Source organism: Lygodium microphyllum, chromosome 21 (genome assembly GCF_053477565.2).
Source record: "Lygodium microphyllum isolate KBCC chromosome 21, Lygodium_microphyllum_v1.1.10, whole genome shotgun sequence".
In the NCBI taxonomy this organism is placed as follows: Eukaryota; Viridiplantae; Streptophyta; class Polypodiopsida; order Schizaeales; family Lygodiaceae; genus Lygodium; species Lygodium microphyllum.
In genome coordinates this window covers 53525800-53548343 of record NC_141155.1, presented here as the reverse complement: position 1 = coordinate 53548343, position 22544 = coordinate 53525800, and the positions used below count along the sequence as shown (strand labels likewise).

The 22544-nt window shown below is 41.2% G+C and overlaps 1 protein-coding gene across 1 annotated transcript in view; it reads right to left on the bottom strand.

Annotated features, from left to right (window-relative positions):
• Positions 1-22223, bottom strand: part of RFC2 (replication factor C 2) — a 30362-nt gene extending 8139 nt beyond the window's left edge. Inside the window, exons 1-4 of the mRNA XM_087661133.1 lie at positions 21870-22223; positions 21095-21201; positions 20553-20654; positions 20260-20455 (exon numbers count right to left, since the gene is read on the bottom strand). Coding sequence (XP_087517259.1) covers positions 20260-20455; positions 20553-20654; positions 21095-21201; positions 21870-22043 — 579 coding nt within the window. The 5' untranslated portion in view covers positions 22044-22223. The remainder of the gene's footprint in view (positions 1-20259; positions 20456-20552; positions 20655-21094; positions 21202-21869) is intronic.
• Positions 22224-22544: the final 321 nt, after the last annotated feature.

Sequence of the window (22544 nt, the reverse complement as noted above, 5' to 3'; positions counted from 1 at the left end):
ATCAAAAACTCTCTCTCCTAATGGTCACCTTATTTATCTAAGGATTGAACAAATGATAGGCTTTTGCTTCAAAGGAGTAATCTACAAAGATCAAGAGATCAACTTAAAAAATGAGCTTTTCTATGTGATCATCAAGAGTATACGTGTAGACACGGCACCCAAAGACTCTAAAGAGAGACACTACAAACTGAACACCAAAGAATGCCTCCTAAGAAGTCTACTAAGGGACAGTTGCGGTTGAGCATCAGTTGAGAATGTACACCGAGGTATTAACAACCTTGACCCATAGACAATCAAGGAGCTCTACTACTAGCACCATGGAGCGGGTCATGTTTATGAATGTCTAATTCCCATACTCTACAACTCCATTCTATGAGGTAGAGTTGGTAGGGATGAGCTTGCAAGAGTTGCCATGCTCCTGCAAAAACTCAGAGAACTCCTAGGAGGTAAACTCGCCACCACTATCACTCCTCATGTAACCAACGTGACATCTAATTTGTTATGAACCAATGGCACCCAAAAAGAAAAACATGTAAAAGCATTTGACTTATACTTGAGAAAGTAAGTCCATATGTATCTACAGAAATTGTCCACAATCAAAAAGAAATAAAGCATGTTTAATGCCTCAATAAATGTCGGTCCACGATGATCAATGTGAATCAATCTCAAAGGAGCCATAACTCTGTGTAGACTGCAAAGGAAATGGGATACAATGTTGTTTTCCAACTTGACAAGCTTTGCATATATCTCAAGATAGCTTCAAGTATGGAAGGATCTTTCCCATCTATCCACCTGATAGCCCATAAAGAGAAAATGCCAGAGATGCTTAGTGTCCGTAGGCTCTCGTGCATTGGCTACTTGAAAGCGATGGAACTTAAAGCCCTCAATTGCCGGCTCGAAAAGAAACTATCGTATGATACATACCATTGGACTGTGCCTCACCACAAGCAATCACTAAACCAGTTTGAGAGTCAAAGACCTTGACTACGGTCGAGGTGAAAAAGACTACTTGTCCCAACCGGTAAAAACTACTAAACAGATAACAAGTTCAATCCAAGCTAGGGACATAGTATACATCATCGAAAATAGCGCGATCCGAGTCCTAGTCACTAGAAAAACTAATGCGATCATGAGCCTAAATCTTGACCAAGGAGTTGTTCCTGACACAGACTATCCCGACTTCAAGGGCTCAAGAGATGAAAATGTCTGTAACAAGGGTCATTTAATGAGTAGCTCCACTATCCACAATCCAAGGAGTAGCTGAAGTACTCAGCTATGACGAGTGGGCCTTTGCAATCACCTTATCAAGAGACAACTTGCAGATATGGATGAGACTCACATCCTCAAATCTCTCTACAAATAGGATGTGAGCCTCTACAAACCACTCAGACAAGCCATCTAGCATTGAGAACGTTGTCGATTGTGATGGCTAACCGATTGAAGTGTGAGTCTAACCTCCCCACTACCCCTGAAATTGGTTGCTACCACCCTCTCTGCCCTACTAGAGGTTGCCTAACTAAGGAGTGGAGGTCTAGGACTTGGGTTTTGGTTGTGCGCCTCTAGCCTTTGATCAACACTTATCATCAAAATGGCTAGCCTTTTGACAATATTGACAATATCAATTTTTCTTAGGTGCATTCTACCACCCGGGTTTAGAGAGATGATTGTGTGTTTCCTTAGGTTTTACTAGATTGATTTTGAGTCTAAGTGAAATTTTGAATTTTCTTACTCTTCCCTTGCCACCCCTTTGGGGAAGAAACAACAAGAGCTCCCTCTATAGGAGATGCACTTTTACGGTGTTCGGGTATGAATGCACCCTTACACTCTTGTACTTTAAATATTATCTAAACCTAAAGCCGTCCACTCATCATTATACCAAATACTGATTGTGTCGTGCACTCACTCCTCCAACTCACTCTTCTTTCTACACTCAGATAGCATTGTACTCTATCTCAATCCTAGCAAGTGCTTACAAACTAGTATCAAAGTGGGGAACAGACGAGCTAGTCAGTTGTCACAAGCGAGTAGCTGACAGGTTGCGCAAGGAGGCAGGCAAGCAAGCAACGGCACAGTCGACACGCTGATCAGACGGAAGCAGGAGTCATAGGTCGATACGCTAGTCAAATGGAAGGCAAGAGTCACAAGCGACAGGTCAACATACAAAGTGCAGGTCAGACGGAAGGTAGGAGTCGCGGGCTGGTCAAGCAAGCAACACAAAGGTAGGTCCAACGGGAGAAGGATCTTGGTCAACACCAAGATAGGCCTTTTTTTTCTTCATTTTTCTTTAATTTCTGCAATTTTTTCCTTCTCCCCTTTGCCGAGGGTTCATATGCACAAGCATAGTGTGCAATTTTGACCCAAAATTTTGAGGCTTTTTCCAAGTTTGGGAACTTCAACGCAAGACAAGACAATTTGACTTAAAATTTGCACATTTGTTGCACATTTACCCGAGAAATTTTGGGTCTTTCACATTTTAGTGAAATTTGAAAATAGAGCTACAATGTCTTGGTGCAAAAGAAACAGGTGAAGCCCATCAAAACAAAGAGAATAAAACCAGCAAACATAGAACAAGACGAGTGGGATGACTTGGATAAGCTTGCACGCTCTACCATTGAGCTCTCAGTGTCAGACAACTTGCTCTATAACATTGAGAAGCTGAATTCAACATATGCAATGTAGCAAAAGGCTTGAAGAATTATATGCTCAGAAAAGTGCAGCCAACAAGGTTTATTGGCTGAAAAAGTTAATGAACTTTCGAATGAAAGAAGATACAGCAATGTCCATACATGTAAACGAGTTCAACTCAATTTTTAGTCAGCTGATTGCTTTGGATTTCCATATTGATGATGAGTTCAAGGCTACTTTCTTGCTATGCACTTTGCTTGAAAGTTAGGATACTTTCAAGACAGCTTTGAGTAACTCAAATGCTCAACTGTTATATTTTGATGTGGAGAGTTCTTTACAAATGGAAGAACTCAAGAAGCAAAATAATTCAACAAACAAGTCTTCTAATGCATTGCACACTGGAGGCAAATTTCAACAAAAAGGCAGTTCTGAAAATAGAGCACGGCACAACAAGTCTCGTGGCAAAAATGTGGAGTGCCATCATTGTGGCAAAAAGAGGCACTACAAATGGAATTGTTTTCAATTGAAGAAAGAAAAATGCAAAAACAAAAACACTGAAAACAACAAGGCTAAGAAAAAGGACAGCCAACCTGCAAAGAAGAGCAGTGTGAAAATAGAAGAGGTCAATGTAGTCACTCATGAGAATGACATGGATGGTGATGTACTTCTTGCTTCTTCTTTGAGTGCACATGCATTGATTGCAAATTCTAAGGATAACATGCACACTTGGATACTTGATTCAAGTGCGTCCTTTCATGTCACACCACATCATGAGTGGTTTTCTGACTACAATGGTGGTGCACATGGTGTTGTCTACTTGGGGGATAACTATGCATGTAAAATATTAGAAACATTAGTAGTATGAAACTTGAATTTCAGCATGGCTCCGTGTTTGTTTTGCATAATGTGAGACATGTACCTCAGCTCAAGAAGAGCTTGATAAGCATAGGGCAGCTAGATGATAAAGGCTATCACACCACCTTTGGGGATAGCAAAAGGGAAATATGTAAGGACTCTCGTATCGTTGCCAAGGGCTCCAAAAGTAATACTTTGTATCCTTTGCATGTATCTAGCATGTGTGACCATGTAGTCTCCATAACCGAGCAGCCAAGTATTTCTTTGTGGCATAGCCGGTTGGGACACATGAGTCAAACTGGAATAAAAGTGCTTTCTCGCTTGGGTTATTTGCCTCTTTGAGGTATGCTGATTTTGAATAGTGTGATCATTGTATTTATGGTAAACATGCTCAAACGTCACATAAGAAATCTCTATCTCTAAAGTCTTCACCCTTAGAGTTTGTACATTCAAATGTATATCAAATGCAAAGGTTATCTCTAGGAGAAAAGAAGTATTTCATTACCTTTGTTGATGATGCCACAAGAAAAATATGGGTTTATCCAATCCGTCGCAAAGACGAGGCCTTGGATAAATTTAAAAATTTCCTGACACTTGCTGAAAATCAAACCAGCAAGACATTAAAGTGTCTTTGCTCTGACAATGGTGGGAAATATGTGTCCAAAGCCTTTCAAGAATTTTGTGACAACAAAGGCATTGAAAGGGAGCTCACCGCTCCTCATAATCCACCCCAAAATGGTGTTGTAGAGTGTATGAACAAGACCATTCAAGACAAGGTTCGTACAATGTTGTCACATGATGCTTTACCTCATGGATTTTGGGCAAAGGCTGTTACGACAACTGTACGCTTGATTAATCAACCACCAAACAAGTCTTTGGGAAGGGAGTCCCTCGAGAAGCCTAGTCGAGCAAGCCACCTTCGTATGCTCACTTAAGAGTTTTCGGATACAAGACATTTGTGCACATACGCAAGGAATAACGCAACAAACTTGAGCCAAAGTCCTATAAATGTATTTTCCTAGGATATGGTGACGAAGGTGAGATGGGGTATCAATTATGGGATCCCGAGAAAAGAAAATAGTACGCAACAATGATGTTATCTTCTGGGAAAATCGCATGCACAAACAAACCGAAAAGACAGAGGAGGTTAGAAGAGTTGTATTCCAAGAGGATGTATCGATTGGGACAGCAAAGAATGCCCGTTAGACAGTAGCAAGTGCTTGTTGTAAATGTTACTGAAAATGCAGGGAATAATGCTAAAAATGATCAACAAGATCTTGCCCATAATGTACCACAAATTCAATAAGAACAAATGCCTTTGGAACAACCAAAACCAACTGCACAACATGCTGAACTTGAAGAACAGCAAGCTGTTAATGCAAATTTGCAAGCTGAACAACCAACAAATCTTGACCATTGGGTCCGTAGGTTGACCAGAGTGCAAAGACAGCCAAATAGGTTTGTTCCTAATGGTAACCATGTGATTGATTATGTCATGTTGATAGATTGTGGTGAGTCTGTTGGAAGAGAGAGGGAGAGAGACAATGTAATGGAGCAGCAACCTAACCTTCAGGTCGTTCATCATCTTCCATTATTTTATAGACTACTAACATAACATAAGTGTATACAATAGTACTAAGGTCCGTAGGACCATTCACACTGGGTCTAAGACCACCAACTTATTTAATGTCCCACACTTGCTGATACAGCTGGACACAACTAATGTCGGTCATACATACTGACAGGAGAGTAATGGGAGCTTGATATTCTAACACTCCCCCTCAAGCTCAAATCATCTGATGAACTCCAAGTAGCTGTCTGAAACTACTAAACTTATCTTTACCCAAAGACTTGGTAAAGATATCTGCAACCTGTTCATCAATCTTCACATGCATAAAATCTACTCTCCCTGCAAGAACCATCTCTCTGATAAAATGGTAGTGTACCTCTATGTGTTTTGTCCTGGCATGGTATACTAGATTCATTGCCAGGAGTACACTACTGAGATTGTCGCATAATGTCACTGGAGCATCCACCTGAATATCCAAATTAGCCATAAGCTTGAGCAGCCATGAAATCTCGCATGTTGCCAATGCAACACCCCTATACTCTGCCTCAGTACTAGACAATGCAACAGTTGGTTGCTTCTTGTTGCTCCAGCTGATCATGCCACTTCCAAAGCCAAAAGCATAACCACTCGTAGATCTGCAATCATATGAGCATCCTGCCCAATCCACATCTATGTATCCAACCAGTTTCAAGGGCTTATCTCTCACATAGAACAGCCCATAATCTACAGTGAACTTAACATATCTCATAATCCGCCTAACAGTATCCAAATGTGGCTTCTTGGGCTTCTGCATAAACTGACTTATGAGCCCAACTGCATAACTCAAGTCTGGCCTAGTGATGGTCAAGTAGATGAGACTTCCAACCATCTGCCTGTACATAGTCACATCCTAAATTTCAGCTCCAGTGTTAATGTCCAGCTTGACATTCTGATCAAGAGGTGTATCCAATGGTTTACAATCAACCATGCCATATTTCTTCAGCATTTCCATGGCATAATGTTCCTGCATCAGCCATAAACCATTTTCAGCCTTGATCACCTCAATACCCAAAAAGTACTTCAATTCACCTAGATCTTTCATGTCAAATTCAGATTTCAGCATCTGCATAACATGCTCTATCCCCAAATCATCATCACCTATGATTATCAGGTCATCAACATAGATGACCAACACTACCAAGCCTTTGTCTGTCTTTTTCGTAAACAGACTATGATCAGCCCTGCCAACAACAAATCCTAAACTCTGCAAGTAATTACTGATCCTTGCATGCCAGGCTCTCGGAGCCCCATACAATGCTTTTTTCAGCTTACATACATAATGCTGAAAATCAGGGTGAACATACCCTTCAAGCTGAACCATATAAACATCCTCTACTAAGTCACCATTAAGAAAGGCATTCTTCACATCCATCTGCTGCAATTTCCAACCTTTAGCAACAGCCAAAGCAATCATAGTGCGTATGGTTGCCATCTTGGCAACAGGGCTGAATGTTTCCTCATAATCAAGTCCATACTATTGGGCATACCCCTTAGCAACCAACCTGGCTTTGTATCTTTCCACACCGCCATCCGACTTGCATTTGATCTTGTAGACCCATTTGCAGCCAATGGTCTTTTTCCCTTCAGGAAGTGGTACAAGATCCCATGTCTTATTTTCAGCCAAGGCATTCATTTCTTCATCCATAGCTGCACACCAGTTCTCATCTTTCACTGCTTCAGCATATGTACCTGGTTCTTTAATCTCCATCACTTTTGTCATGTAAGCATGATGCTTTGCAGAGTAGCCACTGTACGTCAACCTGTCAACAGGGTATCCGACCCTCTGTGAGCGTCTAGGCTATGGTGCACTACTCGATTCCCCTCTCTCATGAGGCAGAATGTACCTACTCTGCCTTGTGCCAGGCGTATAGACAGTCGGAATACCAAGTTCACTGTCTAAAGTGTCAACAGACTCATATCCAGAAGTCATTCTACCAGGTATCATCATACCAGATGCATCCTCGGTAGCTTTCTCTTTTCCTTTGTTGTCCAAGACATCATATCTCCCCCTCACTGACATACCGGTGTCAATGGACGGTGAGCTCCTCAATCTCCCTGTCCATGGGGATACTGTCTGACCACTAGGACCTGTCATAGCAGTGCTCTGTTGCGAGTCAACTATAGATACATGAGTAGAAGGCATATCCAATGGCACTGCAGCCGGTGATACATACCAAGAACCCATCTCATCAAAGATAACATCCTTGCTTACCAAAGTCTCCCTGGTAGAGGGATCATAGCATTTGTATACCTTCTTCTCCTGCAAATATCCAATGAAAACACATTTATGCGCTTTTGGATCCAGCTTCTTCCTTTTCTCATCTAGAATGTGCACATAGGCAAGACAGCCAAAGACTTTCATGTGACTTACATCCGGCTTATAGCCGTACAGCCTCTCAAACGGTGTCATCTCATGAATACCTGCAGTGGGAGTCCGATTCAAGGTATACATGGCTGTCGTAACAGCCTTAGCCTAATAATAGAGCAACATCTTCTTCTCATTCATCATGGCACGAGCAACTTCCATCAAGACCCTGTTCTTTCTTTCAACTACCCCATTCTGCTGAGGAGTGTAGCTGCAAGTAAGCTGCCTGCGTATGCCATTTTCAACCAAAAATTTATCAAACTCATTTGACACATACTCCCCACCGCTATCTGATCTCAAGCAAGAGATATAGCAGTCAAATTCCTTTTCAACCTGCTTTTTAAACTCCTGAAAAACAGCAACCACCTCATCCTTTGTCTTCAGAATATAGACCCAAGTATAGCGACTGAAGTCATCAATGAATGTCACATAATACTTCGAGCCTCCCCCAAACATCAGAGTGCACTAACTGCAATGGACGTGTACTCTGCCTGGCAACTTGGATTGCTTACCAAACTGACAAGCATCGCATACATGACCAATATCTGAGTATTGGAACTTGGGTAAACCTGTAACGAGCTGTTTTTTCTGCATAATTTGCAGCCTTTGCAAATTTACATGTCCCACTCTCTTGTGCCAAATTTCCAAATCTCTGATAGTGCCAGAACCATGGGCAAACATAGCTGAATTCAGCTTTGGCAAAGTAGCATCAAGAGTAAACATTCTGCCATTCCTGTGACCGCGAGCTATCAACTTGCATCCATTTTCAAACTCTTCAATAAAGCAACCATGCTTATTGAATCTAACCTGTAAGTTCTGCTCCGTCATCTAACCGACAAACAGTAAGTTCTTCGTAATCGATGAAACATGCAATACACCATGCTAATTTTTCTTTCTGCCATCACGAACCACAAGAGGCACTTTGCCTTTATGTTCAATGCTATGCTGCGTGTCATCACCTGTATAGACATAGCCATGTTTTTTAGCCACCATATCAGTGAACCAATCACCGTGAAGGGTCATGTGATTCGATGCCCTTGAATCAATATACCAAACTGCATTATCAGTGGATTTTTCAGCAGCTCTGTCTTTTACATACTGCATGGCAAACAGTCTATCTCCTGAAGTATCATCTGCCTGGCTAGACATAGCAAAGTGTCCATGTTGTTTGCCTTTCTGATTGCCCTGCTTCTTGCAGCAGTCCTTGGCAATATGGCCATACCTCCCACAGTAATGACAATCCTTATCCTTATTCGGATTGTTAGATGGACGCTGCTGTTGCCAAGAGCCTCTGCCTCTAGGGCTAGATCTCCCCCTGCCTCTAAAGTTTCCACCACCTCTTGTGTTTGATACCTGCTGGTTGTTATTGCCATAGGATGCATTCTGCTGGCCTCCTCTGCCAGATCCAAGCCTCTACCACGGCTACCACGGTCACGTTGATTGGAATAGAAAACTGCATCCTTGTTTTTAGAACTACTTGACCCTTAGCCAAGCCAAGCCAAGTTTAACCTCCTCATGGATAAGCAACGCAACCAGCTCATTAAAATCAGGCATTTCAGCCCTCACAGACACAGAAGTGTCAAAAGACTTATACTCAGGCCCCAAGCCATTCAAAGTCAGAGCAACCATGTCTTCATCTTCAACCTGTGAACCAACAAATGCCAGCTAATCTGCAATGGTCTTAACCTTCATGACATAATCATGTATAGATCTGCTCTTTCTCTCCATGTTGTTGAATTTCTGCTTCAATTGTATCTTTCTGGCACTTGTGGTTGTGCCATAGTACTTGACCAAAATGTCCCATGCATTCTTAGGAGAGCTACAGTTCATTATCTGCATTACCATGGCATCTGATATACATAGAGACAGCCAGTGCAACACCCTACGAGCTCTTTCTGTCCAAGCTCGGTGTAGTCGTCTCTGATCAGCCGTAGGTCGCTCTGGGAGCTCAGGTTCAACTTCTGCTCCAATCACCAACTCCCAGTAGCCTTTCCCTATTAAAAAGTTCTCCATGCGGAACTTCCATATGGCATACTTGTTACTGTCAAGCTTTTCCCCCACTATCTGGGTTATGTTGTCAGTCCTTTCTGCATTAGTTATATTGTACCAAACAATATCTAGTCACTCCCTAACTTCCTGCAAGCCAACAAGTCACTCTAACCAACTTCAATCCTTGACTGTTTATGACAATTTTCTGCAACTATTCTCTGCAAAAAACCAGGGTATTTCAACCCTTTACGACCTCAAAAACATCCACAAACATGTGGTATAACCCGTAGGTGCATCAGTCAATACATGGACTTTGCAGGTACTGTAACTCTGTATCATGCAAGCTTATTGCAGTAAAGAGAATACGCAGTCTGAAACCTGCAATTTTTCAGTAACCAACAGTGATTTTACTGTCAAAAAACCACTTTAAATCATGTCATATGTGCTCCAAACTTTCCCAGACATTTGCTAACGTATGTAGGAAACTAGACATAGTCATATGGGCACAAAACAGTGCATATCCAGCAAGTACAAGTGACATAAATCTACTCACAGATTGTATACAGCCAATAAACTGTCAAACCAAGATGTATTTCAGTCCAAGAGATCTTCAAGCCACTTCATACATATGCCACTGTGTGTACAGGTCAATACATGACCAAACAAGCATCCGCAGACACTCTATCTGTAAGAGGCAATGTCATATAATGCATTCACTGTTTATGACCAGCCAATACCCTGTGAATACATTTATTTCCAGATTCAGATTTCAGTTTTTAAGAGCCTTCAATGCTCATAGCATTCAACAATCATATCCCGTACCATACAACTCCCTGTAGGTAACAAATAGCATGTACTTCTTCAAGGCAATGAGTATATGATGATGACAGTTTTATGACAGTTTTCAGCCTGTCATAAAATTTGAGATCTGAATATTTTATCAGTAAAATGCAACCCAAAAGCATCAAACTCAGTACATATGCTTCCTGAATGAACCCTCACTTTAGTAGAGCTCAAAATGCTCATCAAATGGCTTCAAATCTTCAAGAGGACTCTAGTGTATGCTACCCTGTTCAATGATAGTTTCCAGCCATTAAAAAATTCCAGATTTGAATATTTTTGCCACCAAGACTTCAACTCATAAGCATACCAACCAATACATATGTCTACATAAGCATATCTATGCTTAAATCTCATGTCGGAGATACATACATGCTGTGTATTCCCTGTTTGTAACAGACCAGGACTGTATTTCAGATCTGAAGCTCGCTGTTCCAACTCATACATCAGCTCCAGACCAAGCAATGGCTTATCAAGGCATCAAAGGACCTTCCAAGAAGCATTTTCAAGCTAGAGATCAACTAGGTAGTGATTGATATCTTCATTAGCAGCAGAAAATGACCATTCAAGATCAGGCGCAAACACTCCAGCAGCCCTGGGGGTTTCAGCAACAGGTATACTCCACAAGGATAGTTGATGCTTGCTCTTGAGTGCTCAATGAAGCCTCTACAATGCTTCAAATAGGCCACGACAACCCTCTTGTATAATGACAACCCAAAATGAAAAAATGCATACCTTCACAGATACAATGGCATCCTGCACACTGTCAGCCTGCTTCTCTTCAACCACTGCCCTGAGTCTTCACGTTGCAGGTCTTTCTCACAACTTCATGCCTTCAAGAGCCCATCCATGATGGCTCTGATACCATGTTGGAAGAGAGAGGGAGAGAGACAATGTAATGGAGAAGCAACCTAACCTTCAGGTCGTTCATCATCTTCCATTATTTTATAGACTACTAACATAACATAAGTGTATACAATAGTACTAAGGTCCGTAGAACCATTCACACTGGGTCTAAGACCACCGACTTATTTAATGTCCCACACTTACTGATATAGCTAAACACAACTAATGTCGATCATACATACTGACAGGAGAGTAATGGGAGCTTGATATTCTAACAGAGTCGTCATGCTTCCAAGAAGCAATGGACAAAAAAGACGGTAAGAAATAGCATAAGGCAACGCTGTCAAAGATGGAATCTCTCATGAAAAATGACACTTGGGATTTGGCGTATTTGCCTAGCAAACAAAAAGTGCTACCATGCACATGGGTTTACAAAATGAAAGTCACTTCTGGTTCTCTACCAAAGTACAAGGCACACCTGATTGCTAAAGGGTACAAGTAAAAACTTGGAATTGATTTTGATAAAATCTTATCTCCTATAGTCAAAATAACTACTTTGCAAACCATCTTGGGCTTGGTTACATCTAAAGATATGGGGCTCATAGAGATGGATGTAAAAACCGCTTTCTTACATGGTTATTTGCATGAGGAGATCTATATGCAACAACCTAAGGGTTTTGCTGCAAAGGGGAAAGAGCACATGGTATGTAAACTCAACAAGAGTTTGTATGGGCTGAAGCAAGCACCACGAGAATGGTATCATAAATTTGAAACATTTATACAATCTCACGGATTTCATCGCTCTCAAGTTTATCACTGCTTATACACCAAGAAGGCAACAGATAGCAGCCATATTCTCTTGGTTTTATATGTGGATGACATGCTGATTGCAAGCAAGGATGTTCATGCCTTGGACTCCTTGAAGCAAAGCTTACACAATAGCTTTGATATGAAGGATCTGGGTGAAGCCAATCACATTCTTGGTATGTGTATACTCAGAGAAGATCAATGGGTCTTCTTTATCTGTCACAGCAAGAGTATGTCACTAAGGTTTTGCAATATTTCAATATGGAGGGGAGGAAAGCCATTGGTGTACCATTGCCTCCATATTGAAACTTAGTGTAGATGACAACTCTACATCTGATGATGGAAAGGCTGAAATGGCCAAGATACCTTATGCTTCAATTGTTGGTAGCTTGATGTACACTGTGGTTACTACACGTCCTAACATTGCATTTGCAATGGGAGTGGTTAGCAAATATATGGCATATCCTGGCAAAAAGCATTGGGAAGCAGTGAAGGGTATCATGAGATACCTTAAGGGCACAAAGGATTTGTGTATCTGCTTTGGTAAGCAGAAGTCATCTGTTGTTGGCTTCATGGATGCAAACTATGCTGGTCATCTTGACTACAAGAAGTATACTTCAAGATATGTGTTCACATTCACAGGTGGAGCAATCTCTTGGATATCCATGCTTCAAAAGAGTGTTGCATTGTCTACTACAGAGACAAAATATGTGGCCGCCATTGAGGCATGCAAAGAGGCTTTAAGGCTTTCACATCTGGTGAGAGAGCTTAGTATTACAGAGGTTCCTATCCCCCATTGTGACAATCAAAGTGCTATCATACTAGCACAAAATCTTGTCTTTCACACAAAGACAAAGCACATATAGGTGAAGTATCATTTTTTCAAGGATGTGCTTAATAGGAAGAGCATTGAGCTTGTCAAGTTACATTCAGATGATAACCTTGCATACCTTCTCATGAAGGGTCTTCCAACAGAGCGGTTTGCTCATTGCCGGGCAGATAATGGGGGTTGGATAGTATATATGTATTTCAGCTTTGTACATACATAGACTTAGCTAATTCTTTTCTCTACCTTCAAGCACGTTGCCTTTAGGTGGGAGGTTGTTGGGAATAAACTTTAAAGGCTCACCGTGCCTTTTACAGTGTTCAGGTGTAAATACACCCTTACACTCTTATACTTTATATATTATCTATACCTAAAGTGGTACATCCATCATTGTACAAAATACTGATTGTGTCGTACACTCATTCCTTCAACTCACTCTTCCTTCTGCACTCAATTTGCATTGTACTCTGACTCGATCCTAGCAAGTGCTTACAAGTTGGAAATAAAGGCTCATTGTGCCTTTTACAATGTTCGAGTGTCTCTTGTACTTTATATATTATCTAAACCTAAAGTGGTACACCCGTCATTATACCAAATATTGATTGTGTCGTGCGCTCACTCCTTCAACTCACTCTTCTTTCTGCACTCAATCTGCATTATACTCTGTCTTGATCCTAGCAAGTGCTTACAAAAAACTGTTTGTCAAAGAGAGGCTATCACCTACCACCAAAAGGGGATCGCCTACACCAAGAAGTTGTCGCCTGTGTCAAAAAGCTATTGCCAACACCAAAAAGCTGTCACCTACAAAACGCAAATTTGCATTTGCTACAAAACATAGAAAGAAGGAATCGCCCAATACTAAGATATTATTGCCTAATCTTCTATAGAAGTCACCGAGCTGCCAGGAGATCAAACAGGCAATGAACCACCTGTACAAGCTGTATACGTAGTAAATGCAAGTTCAAAGTCTGTGTTTAATAAATCTAGGCTGCTCCTCCCCGATAAAAACCTACTCTTTTGCAAGAAATCTCCAGATTGTGTCCTCACTTAAGCAATGATACCATGAGAGTGCACAACAGAAGAAAAACGTGAACACAGAGAAACAGAGAGAGAGAGAGAGAGAGAGAGAGAGAGAGAGAGAGAGAGAGAAGAAGATGAAGGAAGAATACTACACTAACTAAAGAAAAATGCTAATACAATAGGGATGGACTAATTAGCCCCTGCGCACAGCCCAAAGTGTCAATGAGGACACCAAATCAGACTGATGATGACAATGTCAACACCAAGCATGAAGAGTTGAAGTGTCAAAGTGTGCACTTGCAAACAAAAGACTGAAGATTGAAGAGTATATGTGTTTGCCAAGTGGGGGGTGTGGCTATAAATAGCTAAAGCATCAAAAAATTGACCGACATGCTCCTGTAGGGACCATAAATGCTAGCCAAATACTGGTCACTAAAGAGAAAAATGCTAAAAATTTAGGGAGACCCTGGAAAAATCCTAGATAACAATGATAATCTTTGACAAATATAGGTAGATTGTGAAAAGCAAAAACTAGCCTACAAATGCACACAAGAAGCCAACAAATAAAGAAAATGCACCTAACCTACCAAAGCTCCTGTGCCTTTGTCAAACTCCGACAAGAAGAGCTCACAACCAAGAGATGAAGACTAACATAGGCAAGCTAACAATTCTAGCTTCTATGAGAAGCTCTCAAATCAAGGCTAAGGTTTCTCTAAGAGTACTTAGCTCTAATATCATGTAAAAAAATGCTCTAAACACAAAAAACACAAGACAATTGTACAACAAAGCACAAACTAAACACAAAACACAATTAGGGTTAGGGTCACTCGAGACAATGAATACACTCAATGAAAAAGAGAATGAATACCAAATATACAATGCTCATGCAACAAACAAACCGTGCAAGGAATGAATATTGAGCCTCAAACTCTCGTGTCTCAAGGATGTAATTAGCATGTAATGCATATTTTAGCTCAATAATATAACAATGGTAATAGGAGTGAGGGATAGTAATCGTCTCATAGAGAACACTCAACACATGGTTTTGAGTCACCAAATGCTAAAAATACTTCAAGATAGCAAGCAACAAATGTGACCGGTGAGCATGCAACTCAATCGTATGCAACTTCACAAGTCCAAGATACTCACGAAGTAAATGTATTGTTCAAGGCACAATTGGCAAGTGTTGTTATGAACTTGCAACAATTAATTCAGGAACCTTAGTTTACTAAATTTACGTACTCCATTCCCAATGTTAAAGGGACAAAGATAGCTCCACATTCTAAACAACCAATTGAGGCTCATGGGCAATCCTTTCAACCAAAAGTATTGCATTATGCATACGCTAGCATCTATAATGCCGAATGTGGAGGAAATTCTAGTTTAGCAGTATAATCATCCATTAGGAAATAATGTGCAGCATGTTCCTCATGGACAGCAAATAATTCTCCAAGCATCTATGCATCCAAGTTATTTTGGAGGAGGATCAGTGTTTCAAGCTCTGGACGCCACTGCACCCATCAATACTAGCATGCAAAATGCAGTTGGTTTACAACCATCTACTATTGAGATAACAAGCTCAACATGTGTAAACATTGATGATGAGCCGTCTAGTTAGATAGATCCACACATTTGCACTTAACACGTCAATGGTCATTATGATATTCACATGGCCACTAACTCATCACGTATTATATTTGGTTAGTTATATCTACCTATAACTAGCATATTATAACGCCAACCAATTAGTATAATCAATTATACATTGTTTAACTTAGTAGGCCACATTCCTTGATATTAAATCTTATCTACACTTTGTGTACATTGCATTATGTGAGAAAAGGGAAAAAATAAAAACTAATAAAAAAACATTTTGGCCTCCATCTCTCTTGTTGTGCTCTTGAGTGAGGTGTGTAGTGAGTGTGTTCTGTGCAATAGCTCAAGCAAGTCCTACCACCATGTGATTCGTGACATAGTATTAGAGCGAAGCCACAAGAGAGGTTGGTTTTGAAGACAAAAGTAAAGGAGAAGGAGAAAGGATTCAAGCAAGCAAGCAATTAGTAAAAAATTGTTCCATTCTCACATGTGAACTGTGTTGTAAACATTGAATGCAATTGAGACCACAGTTGCACATGTTTCTGAGAAACTACCAGGCTAGCAAAAGTTGCAAAACCACAGATTGTCCTGATTTGATTTGTGTGCAGTGAATCCTGGATACATGCATGCAGATGATGATTGAACAGTGGATGCAACCTAGGCCCACATGCAGCAACAACACCTGCAAAGTTGCCATAAAGACACAGAAACGGTTTCATCCAACCTTAAAAGGGCCAACAGATAGCTTCCAAAAAGCCACAAAAAGAAAACACTGCAGGTATTCCAGCCCCCAACACCTATGTATATAGCCAGCCAGCTCCACTATCACCAGCCTTGTCTACGAGGCCTGCCAAGTAAGGCCTCCAACAACATACAAACTTTTGAATCTAGAAAAACGCTCTGCCCAATTCAGCACACACCTGACTGTTCTAGGTCATCTATCTATGATACAGGAATGTACAATGCTCCCACTTCAGCATTCATTGCACAAAAAGCACGACTCAAGAGCATGGTTGAGCAGCAAATGCAAATGGGCAGATACATGGAAGTAAAAAATGCATATTTACTACTGTACAATACCAGTCCATACAGCCCTGGCTCTGCACATGTAGCCTGAACTACCATCTACATGAACACGGAAGAGGACACAAAAAATAAATTGAAAGTTCAGATCACCACTTGAGGTAATGTTATGCACATCAAGACAAAGAAATACAAACTCAAACTTAATTGATCCTGCAAGGTACAAGAATTTTACACCTGGACCTGTAAGAGACCTCCACAGAAAGGCACCATAGTCCATATCAAGACAAAGAAATACAAACTCAAACTTAATCAACCCTACAGAGTACAAGAAAGGCAAACTTAATTGGCACTACAGGGTACAAGAATTTTACACCTGCACCTGTAAGAGACCTGGAGATGCAATGTAAACGCAACTAGCATAACGAGACTATATGTGGCCAAAGGTAAACCATCCACAGCACAAAAGTGTGGCATCGGAACCTGTAAGAGGTCCAGAGATGTAACGTGTCCTCTTCCTATCATCCTGGACACGTCTTAGCAGTCCATCGGAAGGGATGTCTAGAAAGCTCCGCCCGGCACTCCCATGGAATGTTACGGGATTTGCGATCTAGGTCTTTCTGCGTCTACCACGTAGCGGAAGTATCCTGGCCGTTTCCACTTAGGATCGACCAGAATTAGGGTTTTCCTGACTGGTCATTAACTAACAGCAACTAGCGTCGGACCCAAGCAAACTACTTTACGCAGAAACGCCAGGTCTGAAGCGGATTCACGCTTTACTTGGGTCAAGGAGAATGGGAAACGAGAGGGATGCAAAGCTCAACCTCTCTGCCATAAAGCATAGTCCCATTCCGTTCCCCTAAAACAGCGTAAATCGGTTAAGACCTAACTCTAGGTCATTGCTTTCGTTATTCGTTTTCTTTGACGATCATCCTATTGTTCTTTGAGAAAAGTTCCCGGCTAACCGGGACCACCCAACCGCAGGACGGACCTATGGCCCATCCTCCGCACTTTCCTCGGTTTGTTTTAGTTATGTAATTATCTAACACATTAATTTGACATGTAACAAACTAATCCGTTAAACACTGGTTCCTTCACATAATCTTATCACGTGACATAGAAAAACAATATCAAACAAGTTCTTTATTAACATATCATCATTTTTATCTTTGAAATACAAGGAGTTCCGCCCGTAGGCTTGTCCATAATCTGCCCGAAGGCTATCCAGTAATCCACAGTGATCACTATTCCAAGCTTCTGCCCGTAGACTAGTATGCGGGCCTCGAGATCCAATCCCGAGTCACGTTAGCCTCTTGTGCAAGACTCGAAAGGCGAGGGATTTACGGCCAGAGCCCCCCCTGGCACCCAAACGTTCTCCTGCTCCAAGTAGAGCTCAACGAAGAGACCTCTCGCGACGGGTTCAGTCCACGTTCCCGGCGCGGTCAACAACCCCCTTAGTTAGGGTCAGGCAGGCAGTCGGGGGTAACTGAAACTGCCTCTCCCTACAGGCCTTCAACCTGAAGTATAGATATTCATTTAATTTGTAATTCATAAATCAAACAGTGCTCTAAAATCTCTAGCAAGCACAAACATTTCCATTAATCGATCTTGTTGTTGGCAAACTGCTAAGGAAGTATTCTTTCCTTTTGAGTGTATCAGCACTCGTTCCCAAGGTGTCTTGTAAATCGGCGAGATCCTTTATATTCCGGGTTAGGGCGTACCTTATTAACCCAACTAGGTCAACCCTAAAGTTCATTAGATACTTTAGTTTCCGGTTTATAACTTTCCTTATTTAGAAGGATATCCAAAAATACGTCCTTTTGCAAGATAACTTGCGTAAGGATCTGCCATCCTTGTTGAGGGTATTTACCCTTTCTCCTTGTGAATCAATCACAAGACTAAATGACTTCGTACTTACTGCGCAAGTCTTGCGAAGGAATAATCCGTTTTAGATCCTTTAAGCTGACGTATGTCGGACCTAAGGTCTCTTTTTAAGAACCTCAGGGACATACCCTAGTTCTTTATCTTTACGAATTTATTGACCCTACAATAAGGAAAGTAGTCAAGTGCTTAAGATATAAATGTTTCTTTGGTCTTTAAATCATTTCCAAGGCATATTTTTGCAGCACGGTATTTCTAAGTTTAGATTGGTTTGGTTATCTTTTGGAAGGTAATATTGATCACCTCATTATGGTTTTGTTATCCTTGTGACAATTGATTTTTCAATCGGTACAATTCAATTTTAATCTTCTTTTTTTCCTTGCAGACGAAACTCATGCCAAATAACAATCATTTCCCTTACTAAGATGTGCAATTAAATATGATAACTTCCTAGTAATTTGAGCAACGAAAGAAACCTTTCATGAATTTAATCATTTACGATGATTTGTTGCAAAAAGGAATAGGACTAATGGTGCAAGATACAATTTTTATACCTTCAAGATTTAATTGAAATATACTACTATAGTAAGTAGATAATCTTGCTCGTAATTCGTTATAATGCATGATGCTATTCGAAGGAAACTATGTTCTATACATTATCATTTATTCAATTAAACTAAACTCCTTCATTATAAATAACTCGAAAAAATATATCCTATCCCTAACAATTTCTCTTTGCATGATTGACTTAAAACCGATTTAAAGCCAAGAAGAAAAACCTGGTTTTGGGGTGAGATATCCACATCGATACCGGAAGATGAACCTCTCGCAGCTACTCCTTGGACTTTCTTAGGCGGCATCGTAGTTCGAATGTGAAGGTAGCTTTTACTCTTTCTTCTGGATTTCCACCGTCTCTCTTTCGAGACAAGGTGTCGTTAAAATGGTTGATCACGAGAAGGAATGATAGGACCTTTAGATTCTTAGATTCTTCGGAGAGAAAAGATTTACAAAGCCTAAGAAGGCCTTATAGGGTATATACTTGGCAAAAAGTTTAGGAGTGAGTGTGGTTTTGCAACCACATGAACCTTTGGAGAACTTTGGGCTTGGGGTAAAAGGTATAGAAGGAAATTATTCTCTTTCCTTGCACTTCCTCTACCTTTTTCTTCTCCTTCCCTACTCCTCCTCCTTCACTCTTTTTTTCCTCCCTTTTTACCATTCTACCTCCCTCTATTCCTTCTCTACTCTTCCTCTTTTACTCCTTTCTTACTCTTCTTTATCTTTTCCTCACGGTCTACTTCTTTCACACCACTATTTTCTTCTTCTCTCCTCTCTACTTCCCTTCCTTATCCTCTACTTCCCTTCCTTATCTTTTCCTCACGGTCTACTTTTTTCACACCACTATTTTCTTCTTCTCTACTCTCTACTTCCCTTCCTTATCCTCTACTTCCCTTCCTTATCTTTTCCTCACGGTCTACTTCTTTCACACCACTATTTTCTTCTTCTCTACTCTCTACTTCCCTTCCTTTTCTTTTCCTCACGGTCTACTTCTTTCACACCACTATTTTCTTCTTCTCTACTCTCTACTTCCCTTCCTTATCTTCTACTCCATCCTATTTTAGCATCATTCCCTTCCCTCAGCCACGCTTCGGCTGAGGGAAAAGGTAAAAAAAATTTGCATTAATTCCCATATTTATCCCTTATCCTCCTCCCAAGAGGAGGTTCCTATGAGAAATACGCGGTTTCGAAAAGCTATCTCGTATGGACTCAGTGAAGAGTGTATTAGTTTAGACTATCCCATCCCAAACCTCACTGCAACCTTATTATTTTCCTGAGACTTCACATGGCCGGAAATATTACAAGAGATGTGGCATATATACTGTTTTCAACAGTCAGCATGATGATTGCATGACTGTGGGTAACCAACAAACTTGTGAAACAGGAAACATAGCGAACACTTCCATGGCAAAACATACATACATTTTCTGCTTGTGCCACACGAAGGAGCCGATCCAATATATCCCGATCTGATAGTCTTGAAAATCTCACGATTGCACACCTGCTCTGAATAGGTTCAATGATCTTGGCAGAAGTGTTGCATGCAAGGGCAAATCTGGTAGTGTTTGAATAGATTTCCATTGTCCGTCGAAGTGCCTGTTGAGCACCACTTGTCATGCTGAAGCAAAGGTCAAAAGCACAAATCAAGGATTAAGCAGATGTAATTGAGTAAGTATAAGATACAGTTCCATGGGATGACAATGAATGCAGCAAACCTGTCTGCTTCATCTAACAAAATAATTTTATGGCGTCCAGGAGGTAGTGTGACCTTCTTCTGTGCAAACATCTTGATCTTGTTCCGCACAACATCAATTCCCCTGTAAAAAATCATGTAGTAATGTAACTTGTATCATAGAGTAACCACCACCTGAACCATGATTGCATAAACAGGGTAGCACCTTATTAACTTCTGTTTCACAATCCATAGGCCACACACAAAAAAATTAATGTGCTGTATTGCCATGTGTGAAATATCTAGAGCATGGTAAAGAAGAAGGGAATAAGAGTGTATACTCATGCTGTTACTGTTAGTGAAGAACAGGTTTCAATTTTTGGTATTTTAATCTAAGAGCTACTGCATACGCTCCCATAGTTGGCTACAATAAGCTACATTCTCCTTTCCTAATATGAAAGATTCCAAACTTGGTCATTTCAGAACCTGTGAAGGCCTTCCTCTCCTTCTAAAAGCTTCTGGTGGAAATTTTAATCACGCTTCCAGAGACTTTGGGGAATCAGATAAAGGTATTCGCTGTATTACCGATCGTCTGAAGCATTCAGTTCAAGAACTGCTTCCTTGAAATTGGTACCCAGTAGCTCATGTGCAAGGGCCAGAATACTTGTGGTTTTACCTGTCCCTGGAGGTCCCTGAGATGCGGTCAAGAAAACATGAAACACAGACTGCATAATATATCAAAACCTTTTATGATTGAGCTGTTTGAGCCTTTTAACAAAAACAGGTTGGTCCTTTGAAATGACATGCTGTGATCGCATCCTGAATGTCAAAATTTTGCTGCAATGATATTTCTATCATTGTATTCAGGGGGAAAGTGTAAGGCATGGAGTGGCAATTCCACCACTGTATTACGGCGTGCAGTAATAATTCCGCCATTGTGTTCAGGGAGAAATCTAGGCGCCAAACTGCTGAAAGTAAGTTTGCAAGATTCGAAGGGATTCAGCATTGTGACCATGCCTTGAGCATATGCATGCGGCAACGCATTGCAGAAAAAAAGTAATAAACTGACATTCTTGTCTAGTGCAGGCATACGTTTCAGTGGAGATGCACACAGACATGGGCATTTACTGCAAGAATACACAGGAGCACAATCAGAAACTTCCACAATTCAGCCACAGTAGTGTCCAAAAATGTTGCTTGTGTTTGCAATCCTATTGGCCTGATCATCAGCATCCACAAGGCTGACTTGGCTGGCCTGACCATCGGCATCCACAAGCAGGTAAAGCCAAGAGGCCTTCTTTCAAGCAGACCAGCACTGACTGTGAACAATTTTTGTGAAGCCAACAGGCAGGTAGGATACGGAAAAAATAAGGTTAGGCATGTTGCCGTCTCTGGCGATGACCATCAGTCTGGACACGGCATCTTCGTTTCCCACGATGTCAGCAATCTTGTGAGGCCTGTACTTCTCCACCCAGGGTAGGTCGTAATCCTTTGCGAGAGAGGTGGCGGGTGCGGCGGCAGCAGCTGAGGACATGGCTGCTGCCACGAGAGTGGACCTGCTACGCACAACCAATGCTCACGAATCAGCCCCGCTATTCACAGAAATTACCGAGGCACAATCGAATCCACGAGAGGAGGGGATTCTTCCTTTCGCGCCAAATGCAGCAAACCTGCAGGCTGCATTGAGGCGCAAAATGGCCAGGTTATTTTGGGCAGTCTATGCCCATAGTGCTGACTTTCACCAACAAGTTTACTTAGCATGTAAAATAGGAAAATAAAGCTCACTAAATGCATTACAAGTATAAAGACTTGCACCTTTTCAATCCTGGAAAAAGTACACTATGTGAGGTCCCAATAAAATATACAATTAAAAATTTTGAATAATGATGACTTTCTATGTCTGCCTCCCCCCATCCCCCCCAAGGTTGCTATGTAACACAGAGACTTTCTCTACGAAACTCTCTATGTCAGTGTCGGTCCTCCCCCCCCCCCCCCCCCCCCGGGAACAAGCTTCACTATGTAATGCAAAGATCAG